This window comes from Pongo pygmaeus, chromosome 16 (assembly GCF_028885625.2).
Source record: "Pongo pygmaeus isolate AG05252 chromosome 16, NHGRI_mPonPyg2-v2.0_pri, whole genome shotgun sequence".
NCBI classification, from domain to species: domain Eukaryota; kingdom Metazoa; phylum Chordata; class Mammalia; order Primates; family Hominidae; genus Pongo; species Pongo pygmaeus.
In genome coordinates this window covers 79,773,070-79,796,460 of record NC_072389.2, presented here as the reverse complement: position 1 = coordinate 79,796,460, position 23,391 = coordinate 79,773,070, and the positions used below count along the sequence as shown (strand labels likewise).

Genomic DNA, 23,391 nt, shown 5'->3' with positions numbered 1-23,391 from the left:
CGGGCTCCAGCACCAAGCACTGTCAGGAGAGTCTTGGGCCATCCCTCAAGCCCTTTTGCTCTGACCTCCAGCTGAGCAGGAGCTGGAGGAGGGGAGCTAGGGCAGCATCAGTGATCCCTGGGCTTGCCCTGACAGCCCCCCTCTGCCAGACTTGCCTTGGAGGGGCTAAAGTTCCTGGTCTGGCGGGAGGGAGAGGGTAGCCTTACTGCTCAGCAGCACTGACCTTTGCCTTCATGTGCCCAGTTGCTTGTCTGCTCCACCAGGCTCTGAAGGCGCAAACCCCTGAGACAGTGTCCAAGCCCAGGGCCCTGTAGACTCTGCGGATCCCGAGACCAGTGCCACTCATCCTGCAGCACTGGGGACAGACAGAGCAGGTAAGGCGGGAAAGAGGGCAGGAGATGGCAGGGGCAGCACCGAGTCAGCACAAGACAAGGCCCAAGATCAGAGATTTAGGCATGGCCTGGGCTAGCTTAGAAAAGGTACTGCCTAAAACCTTCAGGAGGAGAGACACAAACTTCACAGCCAGACTGGGGAGTGGGGAGCAAAACAAAGAGCAGGAGAGAGAAACAAAAAGGAAACAACAGAGAGAGTGATAGAGAGAAACACAGAGTTAGACAGAGAAGGAAGGAGGAGAAGAAACAGAAGGAAAGTAGACAGAGACAGAAGGAAAGGAGGGAGACTGAGTCAGACACAGAGAGGGTGAAACAGAGAGTGGCATACCAGGGACAGGCAGAGAGACTGATGATGGACAGGGGCGGAAAGGCAGACAGGAGGACAACCAGATAGAAAGAGAGAAAGGGGCCGAGCACTGTGGCTCACGCCTGTAATCCCAGCACTTTGGGAGGCCGAGGTGGGCAGATCACCTGAGGTTAGGAGTTCGAGACCAGCCTGACCAACATGGAGAAACCCCGTCTCTACTAAAAATACAAAAAAATTCAGCCGGGCATGGTGGTGCATGCCCGTAATCCGAGCTACTCGGGAGGCCGAAGCAGAAGAATTGCTTGAACCCAGGAGGTGGAGGTTGCAGTGGGCCGAGATAGTGCCAGTGCACTCCAGCCTGGGCAACAAGAGCCAAACTCCATCTCAAAAAAAAAAAAAAAAAAGCCAGGAGCAGATATTGACAGACAGACCCAGCAGTGGGCAGGGGTTCTGCTGTGTTATCAGAGTATTGAGAGGTATGTCCCAATCCTGCCATTCGGCTTAATCAGCACTTGGGGCCTTCCCTCAATCCCAGAAGGAGTCTCCCAGCCATAGAATGAAATGGAGTCCAAGCTCTAGGAAGGAATGTTCTTGGGGGGAAAAGCAGTGAGGTGTAGGGGTGTGTGTGTGTGTGTGTGTGTGTGTGTGTTAGTAGTGGTGGTGGGGAATCTCTGGCAAAACTTCCCCTAGGTCAGTCACGGACCCTGGCACATCATGTGGCCTCTCTGGGCTTAAGTTTCTTTTGGATGTGTTGGAGTCTGGGGTACAGCAGGAGTCTCCTTCAGCCTTATAATCTGGCCTTAGCTAAGGCTCTGTCTTTGCCGCTAACTTACTGCTTTATTCTACTTAACTCATGACTTCTATCTCATAGTCCAAGATTTGGCTGCCTGAGATCCAGCTATCACAACTGTTTTTCACCCAGCTAGAAGGAGGAAGGGGTAAAGAGAACACCTCTCTTTTTAAGAACACAACCTGGGAATTATGCTCAACACTCTTTTTCCAAGTCACTGGCCAATACCTAGTCTAAGGGCTACATCTAGCTTCAAGGGAGACTGGGAAGTGTGCAATATTGGGCTGGGGACGGAATCAATTTCACACAGCTCAGTGATGCCTTCACAGCTCCTTACTCACAGCAGGCTTATTTAAAAAGAATTACACATGCAGTATGAGTTTTAAAATATGCATTTCAAACAAGTGAAAAATCCTCCTTCATTCTCCAAAATTCACCCCTCCCCCAAGTGTGACCACTGTGAACAGTTTGCTGTGTGTCTGCCAGATTCACTTTTTATGTATACACACATACATACACATATGTCTACCTAGTTAAAGAAGCATAAAATGAGATCACGATTTATGTATTGTTCAGCAACTTGCTTTCTTGGTTACTGTTACTTGGCAATATGTCTTGGAGGTTCTGCCACGTCAGTCCACAGAGAATTACCTCATTCTTTTTATCAGCAAAATAGTACTTCAGTGTGTCAACTTATCAGCATTGATGGATGGATATTGGGGTTGTTGCCAATTATTTTTGCCATTACAAACGGCCTTGGGAATTTTGTCTCCATATATATGCACGCAGGCATTCCTTGGGAATGGATTCCTAAAAGTATGCCAAAGGTTAATTTTCTCTTTATGTGGGTTTAACCCTTCGGAACTAAAAATCCTCTTCTCCACGGACAAGATGGTGATCAGATCCAAGCTGGCTGGCTGCTTCCGTCTCAGCTTGAGCTGCTCTCTCTCTCCCTCTCTCCCTGCCTCCCCTGGGCAGGCCTGGCTCTGGCATTGTCCTGCTCTCTTCCAGGTTCTTTTACTATCATTGGAAGCCAATCTCACATACAAAAGCCTGTGGTCCCACCTTTTTATAGATGGCACTCCCTTTCTCCTTCAAGGAACAGATTGCCTCTCCAGGGCCCTTCTCCTGAGAATTTAGGGCCCCGCTTCTTGGCCCGGCCTTTATCTACTCTCTGCCTGCCCTGCTTGCCACAGCACCTAGTCGGAGCACCCTCTGAGCACCATTTCCTTCCCCAGTCTCGTCTGCATCCCTGCAGGACGCCCCCTCTAGGAAAGGGAGGGAGGGGCAGGGAGAGCCTGGGCTCAGGTGAGGGGGGATGCAGCCGACTGTCCTGCAGCGTTGGAGGTTGCAGGCATGTACTTGGGGTGAAGAGCAGGACTCCAGAACCCCAGCCTGTCTGTGAGAAGTGAGAAATAGAAGAGAAAGCTCCGAGGGGGCCTTTTTCACTTCCCCCGGGAATAGATCATACCTGGAATTCCAGCCCTGAAGCCCTGTGATGACTCCCCTTAGCCATGGTCAGGGCCCTCAGCCCAGCTGGGCAGCAGCAGGATGCAGATCCGGTTATTAAAAGCCGAGCTGGTGGTTCCCCTCTGGCAATTCATCAGGCAGTGGCCCCCTGGGAGTGATGGATGGGGACAAATGGAGGTAAGTAGGGGGTTCCTCAGCTTCTCTAAGGCCACATCTGGGGAAACTCAGCCATCAAAGCCCTGTGCAGGCTTCTCCACTGAGGTGACTCTGAGGGCCAAGGAGATCAAGTTTCGAGCAAATGGTTTGGGGGTGTGGAGAGGCTCTACTGCTGGAGACAAGCCGCCCTGTGTGTTGTGTGGGGCCCCAGCCCCTGCTCTGCGCCTGAGCTGGAGATGGGGGTGGGGTGGGTTCCTCTGATCCTGGAATCAAGGGTGGGAGGTCTGTGAGGGCAGGAGGAGGGGCAGAGCCAGACTGGAGAAGGGGGGAGCTGCCTTCCGGGAGGAGCAGATCAAACACCTTTTAAAGCAGGTGCTGGGGACACTGCTTAGGGCCAACTGCCACACAACCAGCCACCCCTCTAGGATCCCAGCCCAGCTGGTGCTGGGCTCAGAGGAGAAGGTCTCGTGTTGGGAGCACCCTGCTTGCCTGGAGGGACAAGTTTCCGGGAGTGATCAATAAAGGAAAGGAAAGAGACAAGGAAGGCAGAGGTCAGGAGAGCGCTTGGTTGGAGGTAGGCTGGAGCCAAGTCTGGGAGGCCAGGTGGGATTGGAACAGGTGGGGGAACAGCGATAAGGCACATGGGGTGAGCGGTGGGAAGTGAGCAGGAGTCGGAGCCTAGGGGCAGGAAGTGAGCAGAGCCATGGGCTGGAGCAATTCTGATGAGTAAGTTTGGAGACCTGGGGAGGGCTGCCCTCAGGGGACACTGGGGGGCTAGCAGGAGCTCCAAAAGGCAGGAGACATTCGCAGAGTCCTGTCTGAGTTGCATCTGACTGCCTGTGGGCAAGAGGTTGGTGGAGAGCCCTGTCCTGTGGTCAGCAAGGGAACAAGGAGAGAGAAGTCAGGGGATCTGCCCAGCAGTCAATGTCCTCAGTGAGGAAGGAGGGCAGCACAAAGCCTACATCTCAAGGCCACACCATGGTGACCACCCCAGGGAGGAGCGTGCTGGGAACGGAGAATGTGGGGCTCTTATAGCTGGGGAATCTTCATGGCCTTGTGTCTAGTCCTCTGAAGGCAGGAAGCCCTCTGTTGCATCTTGATGTTAACACCCTCTTCTTGATTGCCTCCCTTGATGGGGGCCTCACTACTCTAGAAGGCTACCTTTGTTCTGAGCTGAAATCCGCCGTCCCTCCTCCAGGTCAGTACTAGCCTAGCCCTCTGGGAGGGAAAGAACATGCTGCTCCCCTGGAACAGCCGGCTACCCTCCTCCTCCTCACCAGTGTCCACCCTCATACCAGAGCAGCCTGGTCTAAATCCTTTATGTGATGATGATGCTGTTGGTGAGGGGGGCATGAGAATTACAGGAAGGGCACATCAGATGGTGCTTCTGACCCTCCCACATGGCAGGGGAGGTAGGAGGTAGAGAGACAGGAGGTGGAGAGTCACCCATACTCTTCCTGCCGTGAGCACGGCAGCCAATGACATTGCCTTCCAGCCCACTGCGTGGAGTCAGAATTGGTCTGGTGCCAGAATTAAGCACGTGTGTGTGCGAAGGGCAGTTGGATGTGTGTGTGAGTGTGCTGCGCCACTGAGGGCACACCCCAAGCTCATGGGCCCGCATGAGGTTGACTCTCTTGGCTGCTTATTCATGGACTCTGAAGGGGACTGGGCTGCACAGCTGGGCACAGTGGCCATCCCCCCACTCCTGGAACGCCTCTCTTGGGTGTTCTCTTCTGTGCTATGGAAGTTGGGAGTGTTCCTGAGGTTTGAGTGTTGTAAATTATTGGGTTTGCTGCTGGACTCAGAGTCAAGGGCTGAGATGGGAGGGTGGAGAGCAACGGGGGTCTCTGGCCTTTCTGCAAATGCTCACAGGCTTTTGAACATCTTGTTCCAATCTGTGGTTGATTTGCCAGAGTTTGAGTGTCCTGAGGTGTTGCAGTGGTTCTGATGTGTTACTGAAGGTCTGGGGGTTCTTGGGGGCAATACTGAGGTTGCAGGGGTTCTTACGGCATTACTGAAACTCAGAAATGTTGCTGAGATTCTGGAGGTTCTCTGGGAGATCTGGAAGTCCTTGAGGGGATGTTTCTGAGGTTCTGGGGATGCTGCCGGCCTTCCCCATTCCTTTTGGCCTGCTGTTAGCTTCTTCTAAGCTTAGCACTTTGCCCTTTGAGGATTTGATAATCACAGGCTCCCGCAGAAATGCACGTGGGCCTCTGCTCCTGGATGCAAAAATTCCTCAGGTTTAATCAACTTGAACAAAAACATGAGAGGAAGGAAGCCCTGTCCCAAGGCCTTCATGGGCCAGCTCCAACCTGAGGGGCATAGCAGCTCTGTGCCAAGCCCAAATGGCAGATGGCCTTCATTGGCTCAGAGTCCAGAAGCTTTTTAGGACCTCTTCCCATAGTGAGCAGGGCTTAGCCACCCACCAATCTGTGCCCAGTTGGGAGTCCTGCTGGCTTGAGTTGCTCCTTGGATACTGGCATCAGCCTCATCTGAGTGCCCACGTGGGTTCATGCTGGCCACAGCGAGGCAGCCCTGCTCTGACCCCTACGCTGCTCTCTCCTTGTCTCTCAGACTTCCCTTCTTGGCACTCCTGAGACACGTATGAATTCATTCTTGCTACCATTCCAGATCTTCCATGGCTTCAGGGCCCTGCTCCAGGCCCCCTCCTCCAGGGAGCCTGCAAGACTGCCCAAGCCATCTCCTCCTTTCCCTCCCCGCTCCTCAGGCTTTGGCAGTTCTGTCTTTGGAGCACTTTTGCTCTCCTGAGGGCAGGGCTGGACCTTCCTGGGTATCAGTGACCCCTTTAAAGCCAGCTCCAGAGGGCAGGCCCTTGACTCTGCTGCCCAGGCCTTTGGAGAAATTCTTCAGGGGCACATCATTACCATCCTTCTCTTCCTAACACTTCTTGCCTCCTGCCATCTGCCCAGGTAACATCTTTCTTAACAACTCAGAGCCAAGCCTCCCGTTTTGCAGATGGGAGCTCCAAGCGATTCTAGCCCCAAGCTGAGGAGGTACCTTGGGCTCAAGAAGTGGGCTCACCTTGCAGCTTGAGCCACGCGGCCACCTGCTATCCATGGATCTTCAACCCAGCCTGCCCACCCTGCCCGCACCAGACTGGACAGGGCAGCTGGGGGCCAGGAGGGGGCAGGTGAGAGGCAATGGGGGCACCTAGGAAGTCACAACCACTCTCTGTGACTTTCTTGTTACAACTGGTTACTGGTGTGCAGGGAGGGGGGCCTTGCGGGGAGAGTTCACAACTGGAGAATCTCCAGGCCGGATTTGAGAGAGGACAGTGAGACCCATAGAGGGGAAAAGACTCACTCAAGGCCACATAGCCAGTCCCAGGGTTCAAATCCAGCTAGGCGGCCTCCCCAGCCAGGCATTCTCCACTGCCATGCAGAAACCTGGCCCTTACCTCTGGACCTTCCAGCTATGCCCTGGCCAAAGTACCGGGCACAAGGCTGCCCTCTGCTTGCTAGGCCCACACCAGGGGAAAAGGACAAAGCTCACCATTTCCTCTCCTCTGCTTAGGGCCTCCCTTGGTGGCCTCTGTGTCTCCCCATGAGGAGGGAGGTGGTATTATTGGCACTGAGCTCTCCGTGGGGGGTGGGGAAGGGACTGTGCCTGGGCTCGGCTGGGGTCCCTTTCTGCCAGCCTGGCTGCAGCCCCTGGGCAGATGGAGGCTCCTTCAGGTAACCTGATTGCCTTTCCTCAGTGCCCGATATGGTTTGGATGTGTGTCCCCTCCAAATCTCATGTTGAAATGTGACCCCCAGTGTTGGAAGTGGGGCTTGGTGTGTGGTGTTTGGGTCATTGCGGGGTATCCCTCCTGAATGGCTTGGTGCCCTCCCCGCAGTAATGAGTGAGTTCTTGCTCTATCAGTTCATGTGAGAGCTGGCTATTTGTAAGCGCCTGGCATCTCTCTTGCTCCCTCTCTCGCCAAGTGTCCTGCCTGACCCCCCTTCACCTTCCATCACGATTGTGGGTTTCCTGAGGCCCTCCCCAGAAGCCGATGCTGGTGCCGTGCTGCTTCCTGCACAGCCTGCAGAACTGTGAGCCACATAAACCCCCTTTCCTTGTAAGTTACCCACAGTCAGGTTTTCCTTTAGAGCAATGCGAAACAGATGAACACAGTGCCCAACTGGTACCTCCCTCTCTCCCCTCAGGTATCAGCGACATACCACCTTCTCAGTGAGGCCTTCCCTGACCACCTTGTCTTAAACAGCCAACTCCCGTCTGTCTCTCTTCTCTTCCCCCACTTCACTTCCCCTCTGGTGTTGTCTCCCCTAAGCCCTACCATACATCAGGTTCCATTTGGTGCAGCGCTTGACTCATCTTGCTTGCTGCCAAACCAGCCTGGGGAAGGCAGAGTTAGGCTTCCTCCAAGGAAGAGGATGGTTTCTTTTCTTTCTTCTTCTTTTTTTTTTTTTTTTTGAGACGGAGTTTGCCTCTTTTGTCCAGGCTGGAATGCAGTGGCACGATCTCGGCTCACTGCAACCTCTGCCCCCCGGGTTCAAGCGATTCTCCTGCCTCAGCCTCCCTAGTAACTGGGATTACAGGTGTGCACCACCACGCCCGGCTAATTTTTTGTATTTTTAGTAGAGATGGGATTTCGCCTTGTTGGCCAGGCTGGGTCTCTAACTCCTGACCTCAGGTGATCCACCTGCCTCGGCCTCCCAAAGTGCTAGGATTACAAGTGTAAGCCACCACACCCGGCCAAAGGGCATGGTTTCTGATAGGCAAGGATGTCTAACCCCTGACATCGCTGCCTTGTAGAGGGAGGGGGCTCCCTGTCTGGAACTGGACTCCAATGGTTGGAGGTGGATTTAAAATCAGATGGGAGTTGGTTGCTCCCTAAGGTAACAGTCTGAGACCCCTGAGCAGGGAAGGGCTTGCTGGGCTCTGGTGTGGGCACCGGGACTCTGGGAAGCCCAGCTGGTGAACCTCAGGGCACAGCAGCCGCCTGTATAGGACAGGCCCACAAATGAATACTGGCCGCCAGAACAAGCAATGGCTTTGCCAAGCTCAATTTCTAAAGTACCTCTTACCCGAGGGCCAGGCGCTGAGCATCAGGGGAAGGTAGGAGGAGGGACGGGAGGGATAGAGTCTCGCCCTCCGGGAGCTCACACCCGCGCCTGGAAGGCAAGTTTCCCGCATCCCTGGGATCAGAAGGGCCAGTGTGGGCTCCTGCATTACGTCAAATAAAGCTCGGGTTCAGCTCTGAGTCAGCAGATGCTGATATCTCTGTGGAGTGGTGGAGAGCAACAGAGCCCTCTTCCTGCGAGAAGGGCCATTTGGGAAGAAGGGGGAGGAACTCAGGCTAGCAGGCTGCTCAGCCTCTAATCCTGCCCTGTAGGCTTGGGAATTTGAATGAGAGCCTCCAGGATTCCAAGCCCCGTCTACTCTGAGACTTCACCCTTGCTGTTTCCTCTATGGGGAACACACTTCCCCCCACCCCCATCCCTATCCTGAGCCTGCCACCCTCTGCTCAGCGGACTTTCCCCTGCCCTTCAGATCACCACGGAAAGGTTATTTTCTTCAGGAATCTCCCCCCCATCCCCAAATACTCTTGGACTAAATTTGGTTTCCCATGGTACAGACCAGCTCAACCTGTGCTTCCCTTCGTAACCCTCAGACTTTGGAGGGGATTTAGTTATTTGGCCGTGTCCCCCCTGAACTGTAATCTCTCCTGCCTCAGGGCTCAGAACAGTGCTGGCACATAGTGTGTGTTCAATAAATTTAAGTTAAAAGACTAAGTGAATAATGTGTTTTTAAAAAAGCTGTTGAATGACTGTCTTAGCTGATAGGGTCAAAGCTGAAGCCCCTTGTAGGGTATTGGAAGGACAGAGACCCTCACAGTTTCAGGGGCCTAAACCTCCACCAGGGACAGTGGCCTGAGAACTGCTTTCTACCTTCTTCTGCCTCTCGCCCCTACCTCCAGGCTGGGGCAGGGTCCTGCTCCTGGGGAGGGAGAATGGGGAGGAGCCCTCCTCCCTGGCCCAGACCTTACCTTGCTCACCCTCAACCTCACTCCAGGAGGAGCAGGAGGCAGGCGGGGCTCCTCTTGCCTACCCGTGGGTCTGGTTTGTGTTTAAAGAGCTAATTTCCGCCTTGTGGGGGTGAGTTATCTCCTTGTGAAATCAACTTGTAGGAACAAAAAGGGTTTAGCAATGAGACACATGTTGCCTCCTTCATGGAAACCCTAGGAGAAGGAACGGACAGATTCCCCTTCCCTGCCTCCGCCCCAGCCCAGCCCAGCCCCAGCGGTCCGTCTCACTCGGTTGCTGCTGTAATGCTGGCCTCCTGTCTGTGTGCGGCACTGCAGATGTGGCGGGCAGGGGCGTGGGAGCTCTGGGGCAGGCGCTGAAGGCAGGTATGTGTGTGAAGTCAGGTGCGGGGGTGGGGGTGGCTCCTGGCCACACCCTTGCAGGGCTCAGGCCGCCAATGGTGCTGGGGCCTCCTCCCCCAGGAGGGGGGCTTTGTCAAGGATTATGGTGTGTTTCCATCACCGAGGCCCAAAGGGGCCAGAAAGGGGCAGGCTGAGGCTGGGGGAGGGGCTCAAGGGAGGGCCCAGGCAGGCAGTGCGGAGCTGGCCGTGGGCTGCCTGCCCTTTCATCTCTGCAACTCCTTCCTCCCTGGGCCTCCCTTCTGGTGTGTCTGTGGGTCTGTCTAGGTGGGCTTGGGAAAGGGGAAGGAAGGGGCGTCTCTTTAGGCAGCTCAGACTGGACAAGCCTTCTTTGAAAATGGTCCTTTGAACAAACGCCTGCTGGTGGTTGGTCAGACAGATGCGCCAGTGGGAGCCCCGGGGCCCCAAGGCGACAGCTATCTCTGCAGGACCGGTGCGATGGGCGGGAAGGGAGGAGGGGACACGAGAGGCCCTATCCTCCTCCCGTGCCAGCTTGCTCAGGCCCTCAGTCCCAGACGGGCTTTTCCCAGAGAGCTAAAAGTAAGAAAGTAACCTTCAGGATTAAAGAGAAATGTTTCTTTGTTTGGGTTTTCCGTCTTTCTTTCTTTTTTTTCTCTTCTAAGCCTCTTTTCACATCTGTAGTGGCTTTTTTTTTCTCTCGTCTGGGGTCAAGGGAGAAGGGCCAGAGAATGTCGTCCCAGCCAGCAGGGAACCAGACCTCCCCCGGGCCCACAGAGGACTACTCCTATGGCAGCTGGTACATCGATGAGCCGCAGGGGGGCGAGGAGCTCCAGCCAGAGGGGTAAGTGTGGAACCCCTCCCACCTCACTCTGTCGGCCATCAGAATGGGGTGATGGCAGAGGTTGCAATTAGCCAGGGAGCAGCTCCTGGGCAGGGGCCGCTAGGTCTGGCTCTGCCACTCATTTGCTGTGTGACCTTGGGCAAGTCACAGCCTCTCTGGGGTTCATTCAGTCTCTGCCTCTGTTACATGAGAAGAACACCCCTCACCCTGCTGTTAAGATGCCTGAGGCTGGTCACCTAAAAAGCACCTGTGTGATGTGTTAAAAATACAGATGATTCAGATCTGCAGGGATGGCTCCCTGGGTGATTCTGGCCCATAGCCAGGATGGGGAAGCTGCTGAGAGCAGTTGAGGCAAGCAGACCTCCCTTCAAGGGGTTATTGGTCTCTGCGTGAACATTTGGGTGTGGTGTTTCTAAGTGTCAGGTTCTCTGGGCAGGCTAGGGGATTCGGGGAAGGCAGAGAACCAAAGGGAGAAAGACTGGTGAGAAGTCACAGAGGAAACAAGCACCCTTGTTGTCTTTGGATGGTCTCAGAAGATGAGGAGAGCCTATTCCCTTTAGCAGGAGTGCTCAGGCCAGCCCAGGTGAGGGTGGGAGCAGGAAGGCAGCCTACCCCAGGGTGGACTGAGAACCCAGCCACAGCTGCTTTGCCTGGGTCCATTCTACCGGGGTTTAGTCTGGGCACCCTGGTGGAGGAGCTGGGCCCCTTCTGTGTCCCCCACCTCCTGCCAGGATGCCTTGCCTGTGTAAGACCCAGAGCCAGTTCTGCCCTGTTGTTCCCAGGCCTGGCCCCATCCCCTATCTCCCTGCTCTGTCTGACGGTTTGGAAAAGTAGAAAGGTGAGGCTGGGGGTTGCTGAGCCAGATGTGCGCACATCTGTTCTCCATCAAAACCTGAAACTTGAGAAGGAAAAAATCCTTGTGTGCCTCCCCAGGGGCTGGGGCTGCAGCCTGGCTGGGCTTGGGTCATCCAGCAGGGACAGAGGCTCCACCCAGGCCTCAGGGAAGGAGCTGTTGTTTGGAGGACTCAGGGTTCTGACCACCTGGAAAATATCCTGCAGTCAGCAAGGGCGTGCTCCCCACTGATCTTGCCTGACTGACTGAGAGCCTGTGGGCTCCACATATCCTGCTGTGTATGTGTGGGCTGCAAGGGACCAAAATGAGGACAGGCCCAGAAACCCATGAGGATGGTTTCTGACCTAGGTGAAGGCTGTAATCTGAAGCTGTGTCCTTGGGAGCCTCAGGGCCTGGGCACTGGCTGGGGGCCAGGTGCCTGTAAATGTAGCTGTGGTCTATAGCTGTGGTCTCAGAATAAAGTTGTGTGTATGTCAGGCACTGGGTGATGGGGAGTCCAGTCCCTCATGTGGGTGACATCTAGAAGATTCAGCTCCTTTCTCCCACTGCAGGGCATGACACCCGTAAGAATAAAGAGATTTGTTTGAATCTACTTAACTTAGGCAAACCAATTGAGCTGCCTGCCATCCCCCTGCCCCCAAAGTGGGAGCAGAAAATTGGGAGCTCAGGGGAATCCCAAGGAAATGAACTTGGGTTCACCTCTGTCTGTGTGAGTCAGACACCCTGGGGACATGTTGCATCAGAGCTTTGAAGAACTCTGGATTGCCCAGTGCCCCAGCACTCTCAGGCTGGAGTTGGGGTGGATGAACACTGATGGCAGTGGAGTCAGCCACAGAAATTTCCTAAAATCCAGAATATTCAATGGCTCAAACACCCTCAGTGGCTTCCCGGGGCCTCCCATGCTTGCTGTAGCCTCATCTCACCTGACCTCTGGGCTGCAATCAAACTGGAAGGCCTGCCCAGCCCCAGCCACGCTGCCTGTCGCCTGCCCCTCTCCTTCCTCATGCACTTCCCTCCACCTGGAGCTGCCTCTCCCCTTCTTTGCCTAAAGAGATGCTAACCATCTTTTATTTATTTTTTGAGATGGAGTCTCGCTCTTGTTGCCCGGGTTGGAGTGCTGTGGCGCGATCTTGGCTCACTGCAACCTCCGCTTCCCCAGTTCAAGTGATTCTCCTGCCTCAGCCTCCCGAGTAGCTGGGATTACAGGTGCGTCCCGCCATGCCCAGCTAATTTTTTTGTATTTTTAGCGGAGACAGGGTTTCATCATGTTGGCCAGGCTGGTCTCAAACTCTTGACCTTGGTTGATCTGCCTGCCTCAGTCTCCCAAAGTGCTGGGATTACAGGTGTGAGCCACTGCACCCAGCCACTAACCATTTTTTAAACTCCAATCAGATACCACCTCCTTTTGCCCAAAGTTCTCCCTCCTCTGCATCCTTTAGCACCTGCTGTGCCTGTCCCAGGATCAAACTCACCACCCTTTCCAAGGTCTTTATGTCTGTGCCATCGTGCCTGTCCCATGGCACAAAACATGGGGCCACAAGCCACTAGCCAAACATTTGCTCATTTCTGTGCCACCTGAGATCTCCATCTGACCCCTCACGTTGAGCTGAGAGGTCAGATAGGGACCTCAGGTGATACAGAAAGGGCCAGAGGCTCCCCCAGGCAGGGCCCTGGAGGGCATTTCGGGTGGTAGGGGTGGTTTGGGGTAAGGTCCATAGGAAAATGGTCAAACTACTCCAGGGACAGTTTTCCAAGTCCCTGCCGGGCCCAGGTGTACAGGTGGAGCAGGACCTAGTCATGCAGAGAGATGCCGGCTGAGAGGGAGGGCTGCCCTACACACCGGAGTGAGAGGCCTTGGAGCTGGAGGTGGGGAGCTGACACTGGAGCGCCAATGGTGGGAACCTGCTCCCTGCGTGGCAGCTACTCACGAGCCCAGTTCTACTTTGGGAAGAGGCTGGTCTCCTGGCCAAGCAGCTGCCCAGAGCTGACTTACTCTGCCTCTCCACCAAGTGACTGGTTTCTTTCCCACCGCTCACCCACTGGGATTTCCTGAGAGAAAGCGAGCAGGACAGACCGAGCTGACCCAGCAGAGGGTCCCAGGGCTCTGCACTACCCTGGGTAGTGCAGCCTTGATGCCTCTTCATACAGTGGAGGGTGTTTTGGCGGGCGGCTGAGCCCTCTGGGTAGGCAGGGACTGGGGGCAGCCCAGGCTCCATCTCAGGCCCTCGCCCACCAGACCCCACTGGCCTCACCCATGTTGCCATCCTCCCTCTGGCTCTCCCAGGCCCAAGCTGGGAAAACCTGGAGCTCTACTGCTCCCCAGGGACCCAGTCCTGCCTACTCTCCCAGGACCAGGGCCAGCCCTGAGCTCAGGACTCCTGCCTCACTCCCTTTCTCTGCCACATGATTCCGCTGGGGAAGTGGAGGGTTTCATTGTCCTCAGTGACCCCTATCTCCACTGTGGGTCTACCTCTGTGCTCAGCCAGGGTGAGTGCAGGACCATTGCCAGGCCATAGGGAGCCTCTGTGGAATTAGAGAAAGGGATCCCCAGTTAGGTGCATTCAGCTCAGCAGGTGCTGCTGGGTTTGGTGAGCAGGGTGGCCTGCTCGTTCCTTGGCTGAGCATCTTTGTGCAGTGGGCAACCTGCATGGCTGTCCATGGAGGCTGTCAGTGAGAGGGAGGCAGGAAAAGAGAGGGACCAGGGGAGATCATTTTAGTCACAGACCAACCTCAGATGGCAGTGAGTAGAGGGTGAATCATAGGGCCAAGCCCTTGACCGCTTGACCCAGGTAGTGTGCTCAACCGCAGTTCTGAGAAGAGGTCTGTGAGACCAGGAGCAGTCAGAGGGGCCTCCTGGAGAGGGGAGGCCTTGAAGAACAGGAAGCATCTGAGTGAGCAAGAATAAGTGCTCAGCCGGGCACAGTGGCTCACACTTGTAATCCCAGCACTTTGGGAGGCTGAGGCATGAGGATTGCTTGAGCTCAGGAATCCAAGACCAGCCTGGGCGACATGGTAAGGCCCTGTCTCTACTAAAAATACAGAAAAAAAAAAAAAGCCAGGCATGGTGGTGCACACCTGTGGTCCCAGCTACTCAGGAGGCTGAGGCTGCGGTAAGCCAAGATCGAGCCACTGCACTCCAACCTGGGTGACAGAGCAAGACCCTGTCTCGAAAAAAAAAAAAAAAAAAAAGTGATCAGGCCGAGCCGGTCCACTCTGCTTCCCCTGGGAGGCTCCCATCTCCTTTAGTCCTATAACCCCAGAGCTTGGCATGGGGCCAGCACATCACAGGGACACAAGGGCCCCAGAATGACCCTGAGAAGGTGGGACTGGGAAGGCTTGTGTAGGGATCAGAGGGTTGAGGGAGGTAGTGGGTAAAGCCTCAGTGTGAACAGTCTTGAACCCCAGACCCGTCTGCACACCCAGGGGGGCCTGACGCAGGCCTGAGCCAGCCTTCATTTGTTCTGCAGGGAAGTGCCCTCCTGCCACACCAGCATACCACCCAGCCTGTACCACGCCTGCCTGGCCTCGCTGTCAGTGAGTCCAACCCAAGTTGAACCTGGCTTGCAAGCTGCTGCCAGCCTGGGCAGTGGGACCTGTGTTCCCCGCTGGGGCTGGTGAAGGGGGGCCCTGGAAGATCCTGGGTGGGTGGAGCTATCTGGGAGTTCTCCCAGCTTGGGGGCCCAAACCAGGATGCAAGTCCAACCTCCCAGATGTCTGTCACCCGTTGACCAGTCCTCAAGATGCCACATGAGTATGCACTGGGCAGGTAGGGGATATCCTGGGGCCTGAGTCCAAGCCCTCAAACTCAGACCCTCAGGGGATACCTGGGTACCCCAAGCCCTCCTCTGCACTCTCCTTTCAGATCCTTGTGCTGCTGCTCCTGGCCATGCTGGTGAGGCGCCGCCAGCTCTGGCCTGACTGTGTGCGTGGCAGGCCCGGCCTGCCCAGGTTGGTGCCATGGCCTGGGCACCCCCACTCAGGGGGCCCAGCTGACAGGGTCACTCTGGGAGGGTGGGTGATTTGTTAGGTACCTAAAAGGCAGCTCTGGCTTCAATGACATCCCTGTCGCCCTCAGCCTGGGGCTTTCCTCACCCCCACCCAGGTCTCCAGGTTCAGTCAGGAACCACAGAGGAAGGGGGAGGGACTTGCTCAAGCCCACCTGGGAGAAAGGACTCCAACCCAGACCCTAGGGAAACAAGCCTGACAGGACCCAGCTTCAGAGTGTACCTTCTCAGGCAGCCCTCCATGTGTGGATTGACGTGACCATCCCAATGCCATCTTGACCGTCATCTTCCCTGAGGGTATCACCTGGACCCTAATGCTTGAAGGCAGATTTATGGGGACTGATATCTAGCCCCTATAGCTGGAGCTTTCTTCTCCTATCTCCTTCAGCCCTGTGAACCCAGAGCCTGGACAGGCATGATCCTGAGGAGATGGGGCTGGGCAAGCTAGTGTGCGAGAGACCAAAGGGTTGGGGCAGGTGATGGGTGGCTCCCTGGTGTAGACAGCTTCGCATCCCAGACCCAGACTGTGCACCGAAGCAGGTCTTGCTGTGCTGGTTTTGTGGGGAACCAGCCTGGGGTCTCCGGTTGGCCCCAGAAAGAGCTTGCCCTGGCTGGGGCGGTGTTTGAGGGAGAATGAACCTCTCAGAGCATGAATGCAAGCTGCAGTGCAGAAGCTGAGGGTCTGAGTGGCTTGCCCTGAGCCCAGAGGGGTGATGCCTGGGACAGCTATGCCCGCTGTCTGCCCTCTGCCCCGGGTCCACACCCAGCCCAGGGCGGCGGCTGTTGTACAAGGATGTTGTGACTCGCTGAGTTCTCTGAAGGTTTGCCAGCTCAGACAGACCAATTAGTGTGGAGGTGGCTGCTTCCTGGAGCTTCCAGGGTGGGCGGAGGAAGCAGTCTTAGGGCTTCTTCCCACTGTATGTGTGTCCCAAGTCCCTTTGGCACAGAGCCCAGAGCTTGGTAGATAAGGCACTCCACAAATATCTATGGAATGAATGAATGAAGGGGCCTTATTCCCCCATCGAGAAAGTGGGACTGACTCCACCTCCTTGATTTATGGAATACAGCTGGGAGGTAATGGGGGTGCAAGGGCTGAGCAACTCCCTCCTTCCCTGTCCTTGCCTCTGTGCTAGCCCTGTGGATTTCCTGGCTGGGGACAGGCCCCAGGCAGTGCCTGCTGCTGTCTTCGTGGTCCTCTTCAGCTCCCTGTGTTTGCTGCTCCCCGACGAGGACCCATTGCCTTTCCTGACTCTCGCCTCGGCACCCAGCCAAGGTACCCACTGACCCCCAGGCCCTGGGGTTGGTGTGATGGGATGGGGATAGGGTGGGGTCTCGGAGTTTTAAGCTTGGCTCAAGGAGATGAGGGTAACAGGAACAGCTGTCAATGAGATGGGCTGCTATCCTGAGACATGACCTTTTTAGACCGTCCAGTCTTTACAACGATGCCACAGAGTACGCATTTTAGCCCCATTTTGCAGTGGAGGAACTGAGAGCCAGGGAAGTAGCATCTTACATTGAATATTTGCTCAGGCACCATGCTAAGCATTGTATATACACCTTCTCATTTTGCCCTTGCTAATATACTGTGATTATTTCCATTTTACAGATGGGAAAACTGAGGCTCCAAGAGGTAACTTGCCCAAGATCACAGAGTTGAGACTAGTCAGAGCCTGGATTTGAACCTAGAGTTCTTGCCCACTGAACGTGCTAAAGGGCTTGGAAGCTGGAGACAGGAGAGAGGCCTGGGTGGGCTCACTGCAGGCCCCATGTCTGCCCCTCCAGCATGGGTCTCTCTGCTTGTTTCACCTTCCAGGGGCCTGGAAGATACTGGGACTGTTCTATTACGCTGCCCTCTGCTACCCTCTGGCCGCCTGTGCCACGGCTGGCCACACAGCTGCACACCTGCTCGGCAGCACGCTGTCCTGGGCTCACCTTGGGGTCCAGGTCTGGCAGAGGGCAGAGTGTCCCCAGGTGCCCAAGGTAACCGCTGATCACAATGGCTTAGGGCAGAGGGGTGCACAGAGCAACCTACTCAAACCACAGTGCCTCCTTTGAGCTCTGATTCTGTGATGGGCCACCCTGCAGCCTTCCGTTGTGCATGGGATTCCATGCCTTCAAACACGTGCCCCTTCCAAGCTTGGCTGCTCTGCAGGAGAGGCAGGGAACAAGGTGGCTGGGCCCAGCCCTCGGGAACTTTAAGTCTAGGAGGTGGCGGAGAAGGGGAAGTGGGCAGAGTAGGGGGAAGAGAAAGCCTGAAATGGCCCCCACCCCCAGTGGCTGTGTTAGTGATTCCCCAGCTTCCCTTTGGTCAGGCTGGAGAGGGAATGGAAGTGCAGCGTGATGGAGACCAGCAAGTGCGAAGTCAGGGATGGTCTAAGGGGGCTGAGAGGAGAATTCCGGAACCTCAGGACCTTGCTCACTGGCTGCTGGCTGGGGCTGTGAAGCCGTCCAGTCTAGAACTCAAAGAGTGATGATACAGGCTTTAGAGCCAGACAACCTGAGTGTGAATCCAGCTTCACCACTTCAGTCATTCACCCACCCATTCATTCAGCAACATATTTGAAGCACATGCTTTGTACCAGGGATATTTCCAGGCACTGGACTATAGCTGTGAACAAGACAAACACAGTCCCTAGCCTGCCAAGAGCCGTCATTTCAGAAGGGGAGACACGACACACAAACAGAATGATGCCAGGTGGTACCAAGTGCCTTGGAGAAACAGTGCCACCTTTCTGAGACCGTTTCTCTATCCGTCCATGGAGCTGATAACACCAGTTCCTCAGGGTGGAGGTGGAGACCAAGAGGTTGCTTTGAGAGGGGGGAGCTGGTGGCTTTTTTCCACCACCTAGAACCTGGCACATACTAAGCTCTCAATAAAAGTATATTGAACCAACAAATAAATGAATGAGTATTAAAAAAGCCCACCCCCAGGAAGGCCTCAGCCCTGGAAAGTAGGGCATAGACTTTCCTGATGCTCAGGTTGAAAACTATATGTAGGCAAAGGTAGGCTTTCGTGTGATTTTCAGAACTGTTCCTAATGCTCTGGGAACACAGAAACAGAAAGAGGTGTCCTTTCCAGTGGGGGGCAGGAGGTAATCAAGTGATCTCCTCTTGGCTCCTCTCAGGCCCGTGGGGGTCCAGGAACCTGGGGGAGGAGTGAGCGTCTCTGCAGGGCTCAAGAAGGGGAAGCGGGCAGGTTTGCGCTGGGTGGCCGGATGGGAACCATAGAGCTGAAGCCTTCCCATCGTCCCCCAGACCATCCTCAGGGCGCAGTGTGAGGTGGGAAGGGCAATGGATTCTGGTTCTTGGCTGGGGGAAGAAGGTGGAAAGTAGTCTGTCTGGGTGTTTGTCTGTCCAGATCTACAAGTACTACTCCCTGCTGGCCTCCCTGCCTCTCCTGCTGGGCCTCGGATTCCTGAGCCTTTGGTACCCTGTGCAGCTGGTGAGAAGCTTCAGCCGTAGGACAGGAGCAGGCTCCAAGGTAAAGGGGCAGGCCTGAGATGAGCTCTTCCTCAGCACCCAAGACAGCCCTTCTCCCCTATATCTGTGGTCCCAGATACATGGCCGTGCTTGGTGTAGGGCCCAGCACAGAATAGATGCTCAGAAAATGTTTGCCGAGTGGCTGCTTAGTCCTCCCTCCCTAGGCAAAGGCTGGGCTGGGCCCTTGACAGGCACCCAGGATACCTGCGGCACTGGGCTGTGTGAATAGTAGGGACTTAACAAAGCAGAACTGAGTCAGAAGCCAGGAGAGTCATAGCTCTGTCTGTGAAACACTGAGATCTGGCTGGAGAGACAGCCTGGAGCCTTGTGCCTAATCCGAGTTCTGCACATACTGAGATGATTCAGGAAGCACCCAGGGCAGAAATGCGTTATGAATCAACTCTAGGTTGGATGTGGTTGAATAATTTCAGATAAAGGGGAGGGCTGGGGGTGCTGCTAGAGGAGGTAGACTTTACAAGGGCCTGAAGGACAGGGAGATCTAGAGTGAGGAGAGAATAAGGAGCAGGCATTGTAGGCACAAGAGAGAGCATGAGTAAAGGGGAAGAGATGGTTTTGTGTCTGTTTTGTTCATTATATTTGCAGCACTGGGTGGGTCTTAGCCCTTAATAGATACTCAGCAAATATTTTTGAATAGATGGATGAATGGATGTATGGATCGAAGGAAAGATATATGGAAGGAAGGATGGATGGATGAATGCATCATGGTAAAAGAGAATTCTTAGAAGATACTTCGATCTTATTAAAAAGCCTTCTAGGCACCTACCATATGTCAGGCCCTGGGCTCAGTGCTTTGGACTTGGAGCTGATGGACTTGTGTCTGATCTCCAGGAGCTCCCAGTGTGGTGGGGGAGACAGATGCAGCACCAAATACCTATAACGCAATGTGAAACTTGCAGCGGGTGTTGGGACTGCGGGTGCAGGGGTGGTCCAGTACTTGTTTCTGGTGAAAGAGGAGGAGGAGGAAAGCTCTGCAGAGGCCCTGAAAGGGGAAAGAAGGACAGACTCAGGAGAAAGGCTTAGGACATAGAGGCCAAAGGGCTTGGCTTCTCTTCAGACAGGGCAGGGGACGGAAAGGCTTGATGGGAGGCACCTGGGCAGCCAGCAGGTAAGTAAGTGGTGCCAGCTGCCAGGGAAGGTGGAGGGAGGAGCAGGTGCTCCTGGGACAATGCTTGGTCCTAAGTGTGTGCTGCTCAAAGTCTGGAGCTCAGCAGAGGGGCTGGGACTGGGTGTTAACTCGGCAAGGTCAGACTGAATCCAGAGAATGAGTGAGATCCCTAGGCAGAGTGGAGACCCTACTGTGGTCCGAGAAGGCCCACGGACTCTGGGCTCGGCTTCCACGTGACAGGCAGGGTGTTCTGAGCACTTGTAGCTCCTGCCCTGCTGAGGCTAACACTCCTCGAGGAAGCCCATGTCCCCTCCTGTTTACAGCTGGCTCTGAAGTGGGAGCGGCCCCCCAGGGCCACACAGTGCCTGAGGCATGCCCCTTTACCTTCTCTTCCAGGGTTTCCACCACCCCACCTCTCTCTCCATTGCCAGCCTTTCCTCCCAGGCTTGAGAGGTGTAAAATCCTCTTTGGACTTTGGTCAAAGAGGTTTAAGTCTCAAAGGACCCCCATCAAGCTTTGAGCTGACCCACTCCTGCCCTGGATCCCAGGGTTGTCATGGCAACAAGTGACAATTGCTTGTGTTCTCCCAGTGATTCAGGGCAGGGGCTCACCCCATCTTCCCATGGGCCTCTGCCACTTCACGGGCAGCTTAAGGCCTGGAATGTGGCTTAGACAAATCTGGTCACCCTGTGATCTCCCTTGCGCAGTAGCTGGAGGAGAAGCCTGAGGGGGTCTGACCTGGAATGACCCTCTCCTGGGTCCTGGTCTAGGATGTGCCCGTGGGACACAAGCTTCCCTTTGCCCCAGTTTCAGCTAGCAGAGGCCAGAGGGCTAGGGGTGGGAAGAAACGGTGATGAGATGTGACTGAGTAAAGCAGGTGAGAGTTGGAGACAGATCTTAGGAAGAACTTCTGGCATTGATGGTTCTTTGATAGGAGACTGGCCTTGTATTTGTGAGGGAGAAAAGGGAAGCTTTGGAGGGCACGGACCTCATCCCCACGGGTCAGCCCCCTCCGCACTCACCACCACTACTATGGCCAAGAGGTTTTTATGGAGCACCTGCTTGGTGAACACTCTAGTTCCCTGAGCCAGGGACCCACGAATGGGTCGAGGCAGGTCTCATCTGCTTGTTCAATTGTCTGTCTGTCTCCACAGGGGCTGCAGAGCAGCTACTCTGAGGAATATCTGAGGAACCTCCTTTGCAGGAAGAAGCTGGGAAGCAGGTGGGGTCTCTGACACACCCTCTGTGGGCCAGTGGATTGGGCTGGTTATAGCAGCCGTGCTTGGGAAGCTGGCGCTGGGCAGCATGGCAGGGGCAGAGGGGCAGAATGACCAGCCTCTGGGGCTGGCCCCCAGGGTAGGGGCTTCCCCTGAGGACCCCGCACCTGCCTGGGTCTTTCTGCAGCTCCCACACCTCCAAGCATGGCTTCCTGTCCTGGGCCTGGGTCTGCTTGAGACACTGCATCTACACTCCACAGCCAGGTACGGGGTTGGGAGCTGAGGCTGAGCGTGACAGGGGACGTTACCCTCCCTTGCACAGAATGGCTGCAGTGGAGGACTGGCTCCTGCTCCCCAGAATCCTTGTCATCAAGAGGGACAACTACCAGCTTGGGACAGCGGGAAGACCCTGGCCTGGCCTTGGTCATTCAGGGTCCTGCTGGCCTTTTCCTGGGCCCCTTGGGAGGGAGGAGGGCTCCCGGGCCTGAGTGGTGCTGTTCACCACACTCCTTCCTTTGAGGACTACAGGATTCCGTCTCCCGCTGAAGCTGGTGCTTTCAGCTACACTGACAGGGACGGCCATTTACCAGGTATGTCCCTCACCCTGTACTGCCATCTGCCTCTGGAGCCCTGCCCTCAACCCCCAAGCCTGGAGCAGTTCCGGCCCAACCCAGCTCTCCAGGTACCCCATGCAGAACCCTGACCAGGTGCTGCAGGCCATCTTGGGAATTCTGGCCTACCCAGAAGGGCAGGGGTGTTCACTCTCGGACTCACAAAGTGACTCGGAGCATTAATTTTGGAGGCTAAATAAACATGAATTTAAATCCTAGCTCCACTATTTACCTTCTCTGTGGCCTTGGGCAAGTTATTTAACCTCTCTGAACCTGTTAGCTCATCTGTAAAAAGGAGGAAATAGAATAATTTTCTTCTTTGAGTAATTGGGAAGATTTAGCGAGATAACATGTTTGATAAACTGCCTCACCACCTCCAAAAAAAAAAAAAAAAAAAAAATCCCGGAAAAACCACCAACAACAATTAAAATCCGGGGAGGTGGGTGTGATTATTCTCTCCTTTACAGATGGAGAGAATGGAAGCTCAGAGAGGTGAATTTGACTTGGCCAAGTTTCTGCACAGCTAATATCTCAGTGTAGCCTAAGTTTGAATCCAAGTCTGTCCAGCTTTAATTCCTGTGCTCATTTACTTTCACAACATAGAAAAACTGGAAATTTTACATTCCAAAGTTTAGATAAATAGATGATGGGTAAATTGATAGAGGTGCAGACACAGTCATCCCTCAGTATCTGAGGTGGATTGGTTCCAGGAACACCCCTCCATACCAAAATCCAAAGGCTCAAATTTCTCATATACGATGGTGTAGTATTTGCATATAGCCCACACACATTCTCCAGTATACCTCGTTATCTCTAGATTACTTATAATATCGAACATAAGTGCTATGTAAATAGTTGTCCTACGTCTGGGTGTGGTGGCTCACACCTGTAATCCCAGCACTGTGGGAGGCTAAGGTGGGCGGATCACGAGGTCAAGAGATTGAGACTATCCTGGCCAACGTAGTGAAACCCTGTCTCTACTAAAAATGCAAAAATTAGCTGGATGTGGTGGCGAGGGCCTGTAGTCCCAGCTACTCGGGAGGCTGAGGCAGGAGAATGGTGTGAACCTGGGAGGTGGAGGTTGCAGTGAGCCGAGATCGTGCCACTGCACTGCAGCCTGGCCACAGAGCAGACTCCATCTCAAAAAAAAAAAAAAAAAAAAAAAAGTTGTCGTACTGTATTATTTTTTATTTGTATTATTTGTATTGAATTTTGTTGTTTTTTATTGAGGGTTTTTCCCCAAATATTTTTGATCAGCGCTTGATTGAATTGGTTGGTTGTGGATGTGGAACCCACAGATACGCAGGGCTGACCGTATGAAGTTATGGTGCTCGAAGGCATGCCTTTGGCCTATTAGGTTGTAATTGCACCTGTCTGTAATGTCCTTGTTTAGAGGCATGAGATCCCTGCTCTAAGGGGCAGATAAGAACACTGATGGGCAATGGGCATGTGGCTGGAGCCTGTGTGCTGCCAGTTTCTTCCCCAGCGTCTCCCCTGTTAGCACAGAAAACCCTTTCCTGGGATGGGGCCCTCACTGTGGGGCTCTTCCAGGTGGCCCTGCTGCTGCTGGTGGGCATGGTACCCAACATCCAGAAGGTGAGGGCAGGGGTCACCACGGATGTCTCCTACCTGCTGGCCGGCTTTGGGATCGTGCTCTCCGAGGACAAGCAGGAGGTGGTGGAGCTGGTGAAGCACCATCTGTGGGCTCTGGAAGGTGAGGCCTCCAGGGAGCCCCTGAGGGCTGCAGTGGGGAATGAAAGCGGGGAGACCCAAGG

The 23,391-nt window shown here is 54.8% G+C and overlaps 1 protein-coding gene across 19 annotated transcripts in view; it reads left to right on the top strand.

The window, feature by feature from the left end:
- Positions 1 to 23,391, top strand: part of STRA6 (signaling receptor and transporter of retinol STRA6) — a 34,496-nt gene that overhangs the window by 1,510 nt on the left and 9,595 nt on the right. For 2 of the 19 annotated variants that reach the window (XM_063652752.1, XM_063652753.1), the window contains exons 2-13: positions 244 to 374; positions 10,197 to 10,325; positions 14,646 to 14,712; positions 15,041 to 15,126; positions 16,316 to 16,455; positions 16,789 to 16,812; positions 16,996 to 17,162; positions 18,541 to 18,663; positions 20,943 to 21,010; positions 21,193 to 21,269; positions 21,534 to 21,595; positions 23,168 to 23,330. In XM_063652752.1, coding sequence (XP_063508822.1) covers positions 10,213 to 10,325; positions 14,646 to 14,712; positions 15,041 to 15,126; positions 16,316 to 16,455; positions 16,789 to 16,812; positions 16,996 to 17,162; positions 18,541 to 18,663; positions 20,943 to 21,010; positions 21,193 to 21,269; positions 21,534 to 21,595; positions 23,168 to 23,330 — 1,090 coding nt within the window. In that variant the 5' untranslated portion in view covers positions 244 to 374; positions 10,197 to 10,212. The other 17 variants (XM_063652754.1, XM_063652755.1, XM_054452026.2 and 14 more) reach the window with 16 other exon arrangements.